Source organism: Leiobunum rupestre, chromosome 3, assembly GCF_980474605.1.
Source record: "Leiobunum rupestre chromosome 3, qqLeiRupe1.1.hap1, whole genome shotgun sequence".
Lineage (NCBI taxonomy): Eukaryota > Metazoa > Arthropoda > Arachnida > Opiliones > Sclerosomatidae > Leiobunum > Leiobunum rupestre.
Window position 1 is genome coordinate 65,072,243 of NC_143386.1, and position 15,036 is coordinate 65,087,278.

Genomic DNA, 15,036 nt, shown 5'->3' on the forward strand with positions numbered 1-15,036 from the left:
GGAGACATATACCGAAAATAGATAAATATGCAAAAAATAATCCACTCAACGCAACCCCCCCCCCCCTCTCTCTCTCTCCGGCGGTTGGGGTATGGCGGGAAATTAAACACGTATTTTAAAAAGACACTCTATTGAGAGGGGAGATGTACCGAAGTCTGAATTACATTATGCGAAACTGGAGATGGAATAATATATAAAATAACAAGTATAAAAAAGCTAATAAAAAACCTAGTTCTTTTATACGACCCCTACTGCGACGAATCGAGCAAGCGTCGTCTGGTATAATTCGCCACCCCCCCGTCCATTAGGCGGCGGGCGGATGATTTCACGATGATTCTCTCACTCACTTTTCGCGCTTACATCGGTTTCGCGTTTGTTCAGCCCGGTTTTGCCATCATGGATCTAGATGACAACCAGCTGCAGTGAAAAAGGTAAAAATTTCGTTTAGTTTTTGTTGAAAAACGCGCGTTAAACGTCCCTAATGAGACCCTTTTCTACTATATTACTTAAGAGGTTTTGTTTCAAAAAACCATAAGCGTTAAGCCTTAGCGTAAGTTCGTGAGTCATCCTTGAAGCGAGCGGCGTAAGGCCTAAAAACCACCGGGAGATCTTATTGTTACGGCGCAGGATGGGGAACGGGAGACTTACACAATTTTTACACAATCGATATATAGACGAGGCTTAGCATTCAGCAGAGGAAAACGGCATTGTACTTTTCTTTTCGCGTTCGCCGTCTGGACCAACGCCCCGCGGTGATATGATATATACGTTGTTAAGTGGTATTTTTTTAAGAGACGGGTTCCTGTCAAGGGCTACATTTTATGTAACACCGGCAATTTTAACGTAATTATACGCGGAACTGTTTTATATAGTGAGTATAAATTGTTACGCTAATTTGAACATATTTTTTTTCCGTTCGGCAAGGGGGACGCTATAACATATATATAGCACCTGTTACGTTGCTTTCTCCCGGAAATTAATTTTCTGATTGCGTAATGACATACCTGGTTTGAAATAACGGCTTCGCGTGGTTAAAGCTATTATAGAAAGAAACAGTGTACGGGTAATCGTTGTACAGTCTACCTGACAGTTGGTAGCACCTCGACATTAAGTTGCGTTCTCTATAGGTAAGGTTTTAATGCATGGTCACCGAGAGCCAGACTTAAAATTAATTTTTAACTAGATGAGTTTATTAATTTACTTTTTATTAACATAACCTATTGCAAATCTATAATTAGCTAATTTCAATAATGTAAAGGCATTTTTAAATACCAAAAGAGCAGCCAACTTCAATTCTTTTGATACGCGCTTCTATTTTATCGCAGTTGGCCAAGATGGTACGTTTAGTTTTGCGCGAGACTAATTTTAAGAATGCGCTGCCTTCTTCAGTGCTAATTTTGTAAACCCATAGATGACGGTAATGTTATTGAAACTGGCGAATTGTTTCTTATTAATGTGTGTCATTTGCCTATTTTCCCCGTGTTAAATTTCGAAATAAAACCCCTTCTAGAACGAATACGCATTTTTGGTGGACTTCATACTTAAGCCATTAGGCCTAATAGCCGCTCTTCGGCTCGTCGTCATGGTGCATGCAGGGAGGCGTGCCAAGGCGTAGGACTGGCGCGTGATCATTTGTTGTTTAAGTTGCTGATGTTTTCCGGTGTGACGTCATTTCTACTAACTTATGAAATATAACTATAAACTTCTGGTATTTTTAAATTAAAAAAAAATACCATAGTGATAAAGAGCATCGAACTTTTACATTTTTGAAAGTAGGTTTCGCTTCATAGATTCCGAAAATAAACCATTGAAATAGTAATTTTTTTCGGGTTATTTTCGAAAAAAATCGGTTTCAAAGAGTGTTCCAGTTTTAATTCAAAGGCCTTCGTATTTTTCCATTTTTCTGAACGACCACTTGGAATAAATTCGGTTTATTTTGAATAAATCCGAATAAATCTTTTAGTAAAATACCAAAATATTTTTCTTTACCAGTAGCATACGCTGTAGAGGAAATGTTGTTCGTTCAACTTAACAACGTTTTAAAGTGCGTGTCTAATTTGTTAAGAGGAAAAAGTTGGTCAGGGAAAAAATAGTGTTGCAATTGAGCAGGGGAGGCATATCTTGGTGTGGGCGACATCGGAACAACAACTACCCTTCTGACGCGCACAAAGGATCTGACCACTTTTGAAGTGTCTGTCACCGGCTACCCACCACTTGTAAACTAGAAATCCCACAACACTTAGCCCTAAATACGGTTCTTTTAATAGGTTATTACGTAATTGATATAAGGGATGTTAAGCCTTGCTGAAAAAAATTCGTAAGGAAAACTTGTAAATGTGGTCTAATTTCTTCACATTTTATTCGAAATGTATTTTAAATAAACTTAATAGACGCTTCAATAAAACATCTGCAAGGAAATCGCAAAGAAGTAATAATACCAAGTACCAGGACCTAAGAATTACTGTTTATAATTCTTAGGCTGAGAAATAAGGAATTTTTTTAAACTGGACCTGTGGCCAGTAGAGGCTAGGTAGTTTAATTAAAAAACTGACCACTTTTAACCTTCAAAATCAGGCTATCATAATTTATGGTCAAATTATCTATTCTTGACAATATGTGCTAGAAGCAAAGAACAAACAATTTTAGGGATTAATATAGTATTTTTTTAATGAACTAAAATCTTGAAGGGGATAAACTTTGAATTAAGTGGTCACCAGGGCCACTAACACCACAAGCATTTAATTTTTAAACTGGACCAACTAATTTTTAAACTGGCGATTGGCCTTTGATAGTGGCTTGTTTCTCACACTGGTTTATGTAATGCTTGTTTATATAATCGATTTTTTTCACTTGTACGGTATGTGCAACAAGCGTTCCCTTTTAACCAGGTAGCTTTTTTATATATTAAGGCTTGGCAAAAACACGACGTTCTGTTTACAGGTGAAAAGTTTCCATTATTTCAAGAAGCAATAACTTGCGGGTATTGGCTCTGATATATTACTTCTTGGAGATTTCTTTGAATATGTTTTATTGAAGCGCCTTTTAGGTCATGTTGTTAAATGCCCAAATCATCTGCTTAGCCGACTAAAATGTAATACATAGTTTGCATCCCTACGTCATCAATGACGCAGTTCCAAGTATAGATATATGCACCAAGAATGTATAGGTAATTTCAGCAAGAATGAACCGTACAATTCCACCATTTTGATTTCTTAGTAAACGCTAGGGTCAACAGTTTCAATCGTCTACGGATTTTAATTATTTTCAAATGATTAAGAATTTAGTTTCACGTTAAAATTGGTTAACTGCGTTGTTAAAACTTTGTGAAACTTCTTTTCGTAGATATGCCTGTCATTTCCTATTTTATTTAAATAATTCTGGTTTTTTTAGAACCCATAACAATATTAATTTAAAAAAAAACAATATAATTTTCGTACTTTTGTAGTTGCTTCGATGAGATAACCAACAAAATGGCACCTATTTAGTAGCTACGCGCGAAATGGTTCGAATTTTTGATCCCCCCGGTTTCCATGGAGACCATTGGCCCCTCCTTAGCTGCAAACTATGTATAGTTAATGAACTTCTAGCGTTGGCCACTATGTGGCTCAATTAAGTGTTTCAACTTAATGTTCAGTACAAGTCTGTAATTTTGTTAAATACGAACTTCAGCTAGTCGGATTTATTACTGATAGCTATGAATGTGTAGAGTGACGTAAAAATAGACGTCATACCAAACAGATAAGCTTCCCTAGCGAGAAACATTCGCAACTAACCAAAACATTTTTAATTCCACCAAAAATGTGTGGTCATTATAACACTTATGTAAAACACAATGATAAACTTATGGCGGAAAATAGAGTATTGGTTTTCTAGTTGAAAGTCTTCAAACATTCCTTCACTATCATTTTAGTAATTTTACTGATAATTTATTAAAATTTGTTACCCGGAAGTTATTACAGGGAAAATTTAAATATTTAAAAGTAAAAAAACACATTTTTTTAATCTTGATATACTAATTTAATTTCAGATAAATTACTTTCGAAATAATTAATGTTGACGCAAACACAAAGGTTCAAAAATTACCGCGTAAAAACGTGCGAACTGTTTTGTGATAAACCTTTTTTTTTCTTATCTCGATAGCCGATAACGTGAAATTCAACGCATAACTCGGTGTCGGGCCTCGCGCTAAGTAGTTACCTGAGTCAACGCTATTTTATTCGCAGGTAGAAGTTTGTACGATGTAACGGTAGAGCCGTAAGAATTTGATATGCATCTTTTTTCTTTTGAATTAAAATTTCCCCAAAGTAATATATTAGTGGCTCTGAAATAACCGGTTTTCATTATTCATTTTCTCCCGATTCAACCGCCACGAAATTATTCTTCGTTCTGATCTAATGAAATAATCATTAATTTAATGGTAAGATTAAGTCATTTATTACTTTTTAATGATCAATGAACTTAGAAACGCATTGGCATCCTGATGCGAACGAGTTTTGCAGACAAAGTAATTTAATTCATAATATTTACGGTAATTAGCTAAAAGAATTTGTGGTTCATTGGGAGAAAAAATAAGTGTGGTGTAAATTTTGGGAGAGTTTACGAAAATTGGTTTCTTTATAAAATTAGGAAGTGATGTTGCTGGGGAACAATCTGCAGTATAATTATTATTGTTTAGTGTGTCATGAGGTTTAAACTGAGCATTAGAGGTCGGGGATGGTTAATCATTATCCATGATTAAATTGATTTTTTCGGGGGAAAAATGTAAACAAAGAAATTTACCGGTTAATATTTCGGAAAATTATTAAAAAACATGTATTATTCGTAAAATTTGAGCTTTTTATCGAAAAAAACTTCGTTTTTCCGATTAATTTTACAAATTTATCAAAAAATTAATCGGATAATACAGAAATATAAATTACTTGCAAAACGTTTTACGAATAATTTTGAGAGCTTTATCTATTGAATAAAAGTAAACCATCCCCGACCTCTACTGAGCATATGAATTAAAGGCTTCAAAAGTCGCTTGATGACTTAGGCCTAAGGTGGTGCCTTGGGTATTAGCCTAGCTGATTATTATTAGCCTAGCTATCTAAGCAGGGCTTGTCTTTAAGGGGAGGTAACAAATGGAAATAATTAACTATCGGCGGCACATTAACATTGGGATAATTACTTTAAATAGGTTTTTAATTTTACATTACAAATTAGGTTATTGAAAAACACTTTGATTAGATTTTATAAATATTTTCAATTGGTTTTTAGATAACTGTATTTTTTTCAGATACACATTAGGAGAACGCAACCCGTCAAAAGTCGTTGATTTGCTTGCGTACAGTTTTCATTGGCTAGACGCTTAAGCGCCCGAGGGGTAAGACACTCTGCGAACTCGGTGTACACTGCCGTACCTTTGACAGTGCTAAATGGAACTCACGAACTCTTGAAAATATGTACCTTTAACAGTGCTAAATGCACGAACTCTGTGTACAGATTATCTGAGACTGTCTTACCCGTCGTTAGCGGGGAAAATTCGGAAATTGTCTTCCCCCCCTTTCCGTAAAACATTCGGCGTAAAGGCTCGTCCAATGAAATTTGTACACAACACTACTTGAGCCGTTTAAAAGGTTACCTGCGTTCTCCTTGTGTTCGTTGCTCCTAGAGTAAACCATTTAGGTCGATCCCAAATAAATGAAACTTCGACGCAAAACTGTAAATTTAACTACAGGTATACGAATATTTTGATTCTATGTCTATCTATTAATTGAAATAACGACATTGTTTATAACGTAATCTTTAACATTTATACTTTTAAAAGTCATGGTTTTGTATAACATTAAAAATAACTCAAAGAGACACGATAGCTATGAAGTATCGTGTCTCTTCTGAGTTTTTTTTTAATATTATCAGGGACCCCAGAGGTCCTATAATTCCTATAAAATCCTATATTTTCAAAAATGTCCTATAACATCCTATATTTTTAGCAAAAGTCCTATAAAATTCTATAATTTTGATATTTTACCCATTTCAAATCCAGCGACTCAGTTAAATTGCTAGATTTACCTATAGGATAAATTCCTATACAAAGTCATTCTAGTCTATATTTTTGTTATTGTTAACATGGTTAGCTACTATAGTGAGTTGCAGGCTAAGAAAGACAAAATATATAGTACAGTCGGCGCAAGGATACCTCAGACCATTTCCGGCCAGTCGACCGCGCGTAATTTAAATTTGACCACTTTACAGTCAATTTCAAATTTCGTGAGTTTCATCCGTTTTTCGCGCCATCTAGGAACCGAAATTGGAATCTATTTTTTAATTTCATGTTGTCATGAGTTTAATTACTGAATGCAGCTAAATAAGGTTCGATAATTGAAGCTCCAAATATTTTAAATAGCCCAAGAGGTTACTATAAAAAGCATGATAAAGGTTTATTGTTAACAAGTAAAGAGAAAAATATAAATTTAAACGTCTATAGCTCATTAAGACAACGTGACCCCCAAGAAAGCGTGGTAACTATTTTAAAAGAAACTGCCGATTTAACTGGTAAGACGTAGAAATAAATTTACAAAAATAAATAATTATACATACTATTTTATATTTAAGAATGATAGGAATGCCTTATCTTTTAAATTTGCTCGCCACCACATTTATGAAATTAAAAAATAAAGATTCCAATTTCGGTCTCTAGATGGCGCTAAAAGACGACAAAAAGAGCAAAATTCGAATTTGACCGTAAAATGGCCAAAATTCAAATTTCGCGCGGTGGAATGACCGGAAACGATCTGAGGCATCCTTGCGCCGATTGTACTATATATTTTGTCTTTCTTAGCCTGCAACTCACTATAGTATATTTTTGTGATAAAATGGTTAAATAGTTCCTATTTTTTAAGTGAAAATCAAAGATTTATTTCTCTAAATATAGATTTTTAAATGCATAAAGTTAGTAAATTAAATAGCATAGTACTTATAAAATCCTATAATTTTGTAAAAATAGTCCTATAAAGTCTTATATTTTCAGAAAAATAATCCTATTTTGCCTATAAAAAAATTGAAGTTTGAGTGGGGGCCCTGTGTATAACGTTTTAAAAAAACCCATCGAATTCATTATATAACTTTGTGGCAAAGTAGTACCATGACTTTTAAAGACATACTCTTATTATAAGATTTTGTAAATTGATGGTTTCAAGTTAGTTTCATAAGCACTACCACAACAGATAATTGCAAGTTCTCTCCCCACTGGTTAAAGGGGTTTCCCCCCGAGTTTTTCGGTTTCCCCTTCCCATAAAAACTTGTCGAGGTTAACGGTAATAGTTAGTGTAGGGAGCTATTGGCTCGCGTGGCATGAAGTGCTGGCCACCACCCTCTTACGCATTGTAGCCCGGCCACCTGTTTAAAGGTATAATAAGTCGCTAGATGACTTGGGGCCTAAGGTGGTGCCAGTGGCGGCTTAAGAAGGCTGGGTCCCCGGGGCGGTGGCAGTGTTTTGTGACACCCCCCAGGTCCGTGCAGAAGTTTTCACGGGTCCGTTTTCCTCCAGTTTAATCGTTCTGATTTCCACCCCCCCCCTGGTACCCGGGGCGGACCGCCCCCCCGCCCCCCCTTAGGCCGCCACTGGGTGGTGCCTTGGGTATTAGCCTAGCTGATAATTATTATTATTATAAACTGAGCGAAGAGTTGCAAAATTAAGTACATTCTGTAACTGGTATATTTTAAACATAGACAATCTACAGGTATTCATACCTCTACTTGGAATGCTTATCGCGGCAGATTTTCGTCTCGATCTGGCTGACGGTTTTTTGACGTCACTATGTTAACTAAATAAACAACAACGTCAGAGGGGAGCGCGCGCAGAGGGGATTTTTCCCTCGTAGGCGGGGCCAAAGCCGTCGGAGTGATTTTACCATACGCGATACGCCAGGATAAGCATTCCAAGTAGAGGTATGGATTCCTGCAATCTTAGATTATATAAATACCCAAGTATTTAGCGAACTCTATTTTCTCAATAGAATGACATGCACAATTGTTTATGTCGGTACAAACTATTTTATAAATTTTTACGTCACTAACAATTGGCAGGCCACTATTTGTTATTAGTAGTCTTCTTGGCCAAAATATTCGTTCATAATCGAAACTAAAACTTCGTTTCTGGCGATACTTTTTAAATATTCGAAACCGGAACTAAATTTACAACTTCCCATTTTAAAGCGAGACTGCAGTTCTATAGCTGTTTATTGGCTAATAATAATCGACTATGCACAGAGAAAGGAAATTGAAATAATAATTAAAATTAAACAATGATTATGGAAAGAGATTATGTAAGCTTGTGTTTCTGTTTAAAGTCTTTAACATATTTAGAGTTAATCCTTTTATGTATAGTCAGAGAAAATAATTTTTTTTATTCTGGGCATATAATTTATTACTTAAATTTTTAACTCAAATTAATTTTTAGTTAATAAAGAACCGTATGTACAGTTAAATAAATTAACTCAAGTGAAAAAATACCTTAAAAGTAATATAAACTAGTGCTTTATAAAATCTTGGTTTAAACCAAAGAAAAAGGTTATTTTTGAAGGAAGTTTTTTTAACCCTGCCAATAGACCACTTCATTGCTGGATATAGCTATATGTTTTCAAGGAGGGATCCGTATGCGGGCCCCAGTTAAACAATATTACAGAATGATAGAAAATATATTAATGGTTATGTCCCTGAAATTATATAGTTATTGGAAAAGTATTAAAAAAGTTACGCAACTTTTTCCACAACCTACATCAAACGGCTCCAAAAATTTCAGAAATCGCGGTTGAACCTACGTGCAGCGCCAAAAGAATGAAGCGGCAAAAATTTTAGAAAAGGCGGCGTGTAAGGCATTTTAAAAACACCATAAACTTCAATCTACGAATATAACTCGGTTAAAAAGCCAAAGAGAATGTCGTAACAGACCGAAAAACGGTAAAACCGGGGAAAATAATATTTCGGTCACGAGATGGCGCTGCAAGTAGGCTCAACCAAGCGGTACTGAGATTCTCGAGTTGGGGGGGGGGATAAAACACGAAATTTGGTTGCTAATAATAAATCAAATACTGGAAATAGTAACATGAAATTTTTTGTATAACCGTTTTCGGACGTCCTCTATTCATTTAAATGGTTTTTAACCAATTTTAGGGTGGTGGCAATTGCCCTTTAAGTGTTAAGCGTCGTCCGCAACGCGAAAGGAATATTAGGCGTCTGAAACTCTGGATAATAGACATGCTGTAATAGTGGACGATTGCAGGCCTGATACTGAGTAAATTTTCTTACTTAAAAGTCACTTTTCCCAAAATTAGTTACTATTTATCACTTTTTTCGAATTTTTAGATTTCCTTAACATTGAAGTGATTGAACGTTAGACAAAGTCTGTCTTACAACACTTTTTTTACAAATATAAAACAAAATCAAACTCCGTTCGCTTTTAATTTTTATTTAATTAGCTAATAAGCTTTTGAAAAAAGCTATTCAAAGAAAATAGATTTAAAAAACTATAGATGCATTCACATAATGCCTACAGGGAAATATGCAAAAAGGGGCGAAATCCACCAGAGGTACCTTCCTATTTAATAATGTTTGAGTTAGATGGCGACACTATAAAGTTTATGAAAAAAAAACTTTTTTAAAAAGTCATGAATTTATTATTAAATTATAGTACTTTAAATTCTTATTAAAAATTTTTATAATTTAAATTAACAATTTTAACAGAAGTTAACACTCCGCCATAGATGACACTATAATACGATTTTTTTAAACTATCCAATCAGGAAAGATAATTTTGTATTTTAAATCTCGACAAAACCGTTCTCCACTATAAACTGAAAACTTTCAACCAATCTAAATTATGACGCCATGCTGCTATCACAGCGCCATCTACTAACAAATAACGCCATCACCACGTTACCTCGGATTAATATTACCCCTTTAAAAGTCGTATTTGCCCCTTAAAAATTGTAAATCGATCTATTCTAAAAAAAATGATATCTTATTATAGTTTGTACTCCCTGCCCTAAGTTCGTGTGGGTGTGTTTTTTTGATTTTGTACTATTGTTCATATTTGTTAATAAACAATCAAACATACACTTATTATGGTTATATAGTTACTATTTTAGTTGTGTAACTAGTCCAAAAACGCAATAAAACATTTTTTTCCCCCATTTTTTGGTAGATTTTCAGTCACTTTATTTAGTAACTTTTCGGTTATTTTTTCAAATTTTTAGTCACTAAACTCACTAATTTCTACTGTGTAAGTGAGTATCAGGCCTGCGATTGTTTCGTAGAGCAAGGCTTTAAACATAATAATTTCGATAAGGGCACACGACAACGAAATATCTGTTTGTAAATCAGCTAAGCCAAATAACCCGCGTCATTACTAATGATATTAAAGTGTAGCCAATATTTTCTATAGATAAAATTCCAACGTTTAGTTGAGAAACAAACTTCTAAACTAGAAATTTCCAGACCCGATTTGCAATTATCGTGAGATGTTAGAACTCCCTAATCATTGGTTATTACTTTTATAATCGCCTTTCTAAGATTATCATTAACTAAGATTATCTTTGTAATACCATAAGTGGACAATAGACATAAGTATGGCACAGAACGAATTCGGTTTATGATAGTCTGTCGTGGAGTAATTTCGAAATAGGAAGTTTCCGAACAGGAAACTCGTCCCTTCCTAGTTCCTACTCTTTCCTTTGGCAAAATAGTTGGTTAGTTTGATGGCGAGAAATACGAGCGTACACGCGTTTAGGTTTGAAATTCGAAAAAAACAACTTCTGTAATGGAGCCAGTGTTTATATTAGTTATTTTTATCTTCCGATTCAATAATTCATCATTATTTTCCAAAAGTAAGCGTTATTTACATCTTTGAAAGCATTTAAGTTTTCAATAGGCCTTGGCTGGTCCGTCTAAAAGGCTGCCGGCGGACCGTCGGCGATTTTCCGGGCTTCCTCCAAATACTAGGAGCAGTTCGCGGAGAGTTGACGGTCTGGCGTCGGTACGTAATGGTTTACGTTGTCATTTTCAAAACAGACTATCATTAAAAAATTTGCATTGGGTGAATAGGATGTGTTGTACTTATGTTTATTATCCACTTATGGTAATACTAATTACTTTTCTATTGTCACGTGAAGTCTAAAGACTTGTCAGGTATTTTTTGTTGGTTTTAACCAAGGTTAGTAAATTTTAGGCTATAAAAGGTTGCCTCGATACGCTGTGGTTGCTAAGGGCTAAGGTTGGTAACTTCGTTGCTAACGAACATCGTGACGTCACTGAGATGAGATCCAATCGAAAATCAATGGGATCTCATCTGGGTGACGTCGGCAACAGACGAATTTTGGAGGCAATCCAAAAATTCTTTCAAACCGTTTCTCGATCGAGACCCCGTTGGGTTATAACGACTTGTTTAGGACTTTTTAATTGATAAAGGCGCCATCTAACGTGTTCGCGTTTCACTACTTCATTTCCAAAACCAGGAAAATCGAAAAATTCCTCTTCCTTTAAGATGATTGGCAATTGGTTCAAATTTAATTTCAAAATTAAAAATATAGTTAATACATCGGGGGGGATTGTGCGTACTTAAATGTCCGTGACATCTTATTTAGGCTGATTTCGAAATTTTGAAATTGAATTTTCGACAAGATTTTAGGATTTTCAAGTGTATTTCAAGATTTCTAAAATCATTTTTCTCTAGAATGTACGGGATTTGTACGAATGCCAAATTAAATTCCCTAATTTTTCACAGACTTAAGGCCTATTTTTTGACTGTTCGCCGATTTTTCAAGCCGATTTTCTAAAATTATCCATATTTTCAATTTTAAGCCTATTTTCTTAAAATTATCCATCTTTTCACATCCATTTATTTTATCTTTATTGTTTTACTTAAAATAGCTTGGCGTTGAAAATGTCAACGAACAACAATAGCAGCACAACGAATGGGGGAGGTAACAGGGAGGGAAATCGCTCCATCAAAATGGTGGTGGTCGGAGATGGGACGGTCGGGAAATCTTGCTTGCTCATCTCTCACACCACCGGCTGCTTCCCGAAGGGAGAATACATTCCCACAGTGTAAGTTTTAAATAAGTCTACCTACCTCAGACCACTCACGTCCAACGGGACTCGTAACACTAAGAATATTCACTGTGGATACATTTTGGTCCTTTAATGTAAACCGTTAAGGTGCTTCTAATATTATTAAACACAATATTTTTTAATTAATTAATACCTCCAATAAAGCAAGTGTCGGCTCGACGTAAAGTAATTTTTTTCAGCAGATGTCGCTTGCGTCGTAATAAAAACAAGATACTTAAGCTACATTTTGACCCAAAAGGTGGGACATAGAAGTTACCCCTCGCGTTCATAAGCTCGATTGTAAATTTGACAACTTAAATTTTAGTAATTTTTAACAATATATTTTATATGGGGTATATAATTTAGGTTAAAGTCCACTAACACTTGTAAGTAGAGCATAAGTTGTCTGATTATAATAATTATAAATGGTTCTCTGACGACGTCATTGTTTTGCCAATTTGAATTTTAGCTTTCTTTGCTATTAATATATGGCACCACGCTCTCCAATAAAGTTGTTTGGTAGAAGAATCGGAAAGATTCATTGCCATCCCAAATAACCAGGGCCTTATCACAATTAAATATTATTTCAATAAAAACAATAAAAGCTCCTATTCATAATACTTCGTAAAATATTTAGTACTTCAATTAATTATTAATTTAATAAAAACCATTTAAGCTTTTATTAGACAAGTTAAGTGGATTAACCTGTACAATCATAATAATTCGTTAAAGTTACTTAGTTGAAAGAAATAAAATATTTTATTTACTAAACTCTCTCAAAGCTTATAAAAAAATAAAAAATACCCGCTTTTCTAAGAGGAGGCTTTCTCCATGGCAACTTATAATAAAGTTACGAGTCCCGTTTAGTATAAGTGGTCTAATAACTTATCTAGTTAAAAAAAACTTAAATGTTTCATTTAGTTTCGAAAATTACGCCGAGACGATACAGATAGATGGCGTGAAAGTCAACTTGACGTTATGGGACACTGCCGGGCAGGAAGATTACGAAAGGTTACGGCCTTTATGCTATCCAGGGGTAATCTCTTGTTTTCGAAGCATTTTTCCTTTTGATAAATTAATTAAACAATCTTGTAAATTTTTTTCCACAACAGACCAATGTGTTTCTTTTGTGCTTCAGCGTCGACAGCGTAGTTTCTTACAACAATATCGCCTCAAAATGGCAACCGGAAGTTAGGCATCATTGCCCCAGAGCTACATTTGTCTTAGTTGGTAAGTTCGAAAGTGATATTCCTGTTGTTCTTGATAAAAGAAAAATACATAGCAGAGGTAGAGGAGTGCGCTGACCTCTCCATAGAAAGATCCTGGTTAAACCTTCTTATTAGACAGGTTAATCCCAAGGTTCCTAGAAAAAAGCCAGGCTTACAATTGGGTTAAGCCATCCCTCAAAAACGTGTTGGGGAAACTTGGCGTGTTTATTGTCCAAAATAAAGCCACGCCTACACTCCTACAAGTTCCTCCTACTCATTTCTGTCTGTCTGATAATAATGCCAGAATAATTTAAACGTTAATTTTTGATCTTAGGTACGAAAACCGATCTACGAAATAGTCCTGATCTCCCTAATGGCACCAGAATTATCACTAAATCAATGGGCAAAAAAATGGCAAACAACCTTAAACTGGCAAAATACGTCGAATGTTCCGCTAAAACAATGGAAGGGGTCCAAGAAGTAAAAGCATCATAGCACAGACCATTTACATCCAACTGGACTCTTCCTGTTATCATTTTTATAAGTCGAGTGACGCGACATCTGTGGTCAGTTTCTATAAGCTTCTTAAATTTAGTTAAAATATTAAATACCGAATTACTAAAAATAAGAGCTTTGAAGGTTCTTAATAAATTTGTTTATTTAAAATATTAAATATCTAACGAATTATTACTAATAACTATATTTAAAACTGACCTTAAGTTTACATAAGCTGATAAATGATGGCGCCACCAAAATAAGTCCCATTGGGTGTAATTGGTTTAAGAGTAGTCTGTCTGCAATTTTTGATCTTTGTCATTCTTTTTACAGGTATTTGAAGAAGCTATTCGTGCTGTATTAAATCCGAAACAAAACAAATTATCCAGAGAATGTAGGCTTTTATAGAATATTGAATTAATTACGATAGGAGTTTTAAATTAAGCCGCATCAACCATAGATTGTCACGAACTTGCTCAAACGCAATCAATATTAAAACTTCGTTACTTATTTTGGAAAAATGTAATTGTATAATTTTTTAAGTGTTACGAAAGCGCTAATAGACTCAATTATAATTTGTTTTCGCTTTGAAAGAAAAATATTAATTTTTTATGGTTCATATAATTAACTTCATTTTGTTACATATATCATTTCATTAACTAGTACTCTAATTTTTAATTTATTTTGTTTACATGTATTTGGAAAAAAATTAATTTTAACGCATGAAAAAATGTTTTAAAAGGCCTAGATTTACGAAATAAAGGACCAGAAATAATAGTTTAATACGGTATTATAATCAATCAAGTCAAAAAGTCAAGCCCAAAAAAAAGCAATTGCCTAACAGTATTGATATAACGGGCTTAACTGTCTTTTGGATTGTATATAGAAAATTATATATTGTCATAAGAGTGATGTATTTTTAAGATACTTTTTTTAAATATAAATTTATAGTCTTCTACTCAAGATGGGCATTTTATACTTGATAAAAAAAGCTAAAGCCGAATTTTTCGAAATAATAAACTAAGTATATTGTCATGTATTAAAAATTGTATATGAACAAATTTTGTTTTACTTCTTTTAATATAATTAGTTACACCAAGAATTAATACAACGAGCATAACGGAGGTGATTTTCACTGATTTTGTTTAAATTCGGGGGATAAGTAGACTTATGTAACTTGAAATTTTTTTATGGGCTTAGTTTTGCCATGGCAATCAAAAATATTTTTAATAACTTAAAACCA

At 34.3% G+C, this 15,036-nt stretch overlaps 1 protein-coding gene across 2 annotated transcripts; it reads left to right on the top strand.

Moving 5' to 3' along the window:
* The first annotated feature begins 287 nt into the window (after positions 1–287).
* LOC149954291 (ras-related protein ced-10-like) lies at positions 288–14,817 on the top strand. Of its 2 annotated transcripts, none has more exons than XM_090169036.1 (6): positions 288–431; positions 11,911–12,087; positions 13,012–13,126; positions 13,203–13,320; positions 13,633–13,778; positions 14,127–14,816. In XM_090169036.1, the coding sequence occupies exons 2-6, from the start codon at positions 11,924–11,926 to the stop codon at positions 14,199–14,201; spliced, it is 618 nt and encodes a 205-aa protein (XP_090025162.1). In that variant the 5' UTR covers positions 288–431; positions 11,911–11,923; the 3' UTR covers positions 14,202–14,816. The 2 variants fall into 2 exon arrangements, with proteins under 2 accessions (XP_090025162.1, XP_090025163.1); XM_090169037.1 differs by lacking the exon at positions 288–431 and adding an exon at positions 750–871 and having other exon boundaries at positions 14,127–14,817.
* Positions 14,818–15,036: the final 219 nt, after the last annotated feature.

What these genes read in the sequence shown, in the direction of transcription:
- LOC149954291 (XM_090169036.1), top strand. Translation starts at nt 11,924, where the DNA reads ATGTCAACGAACAACAATAGCAGCACAACGAATGGGGGAGGTAACAGG. An exon ending in GGCCTTTATGCTATCCAGGG is followed by an intron (nt 13,127 to 13,202) that starts GTAATCTCTTGT and finishes TTTCCACAACAG; the next exon opens with ACCAATGTGTTTCTTTTGTG. An exon ending in AGCTACATTTGTCTTAGTTG is followed by an intron (nt 13,321 to 13,632) that starts GTAAGTTCGAAA and finishes TTTTGATCTTAG; the next exon opens with GTACGAAAACCGATCTACGA.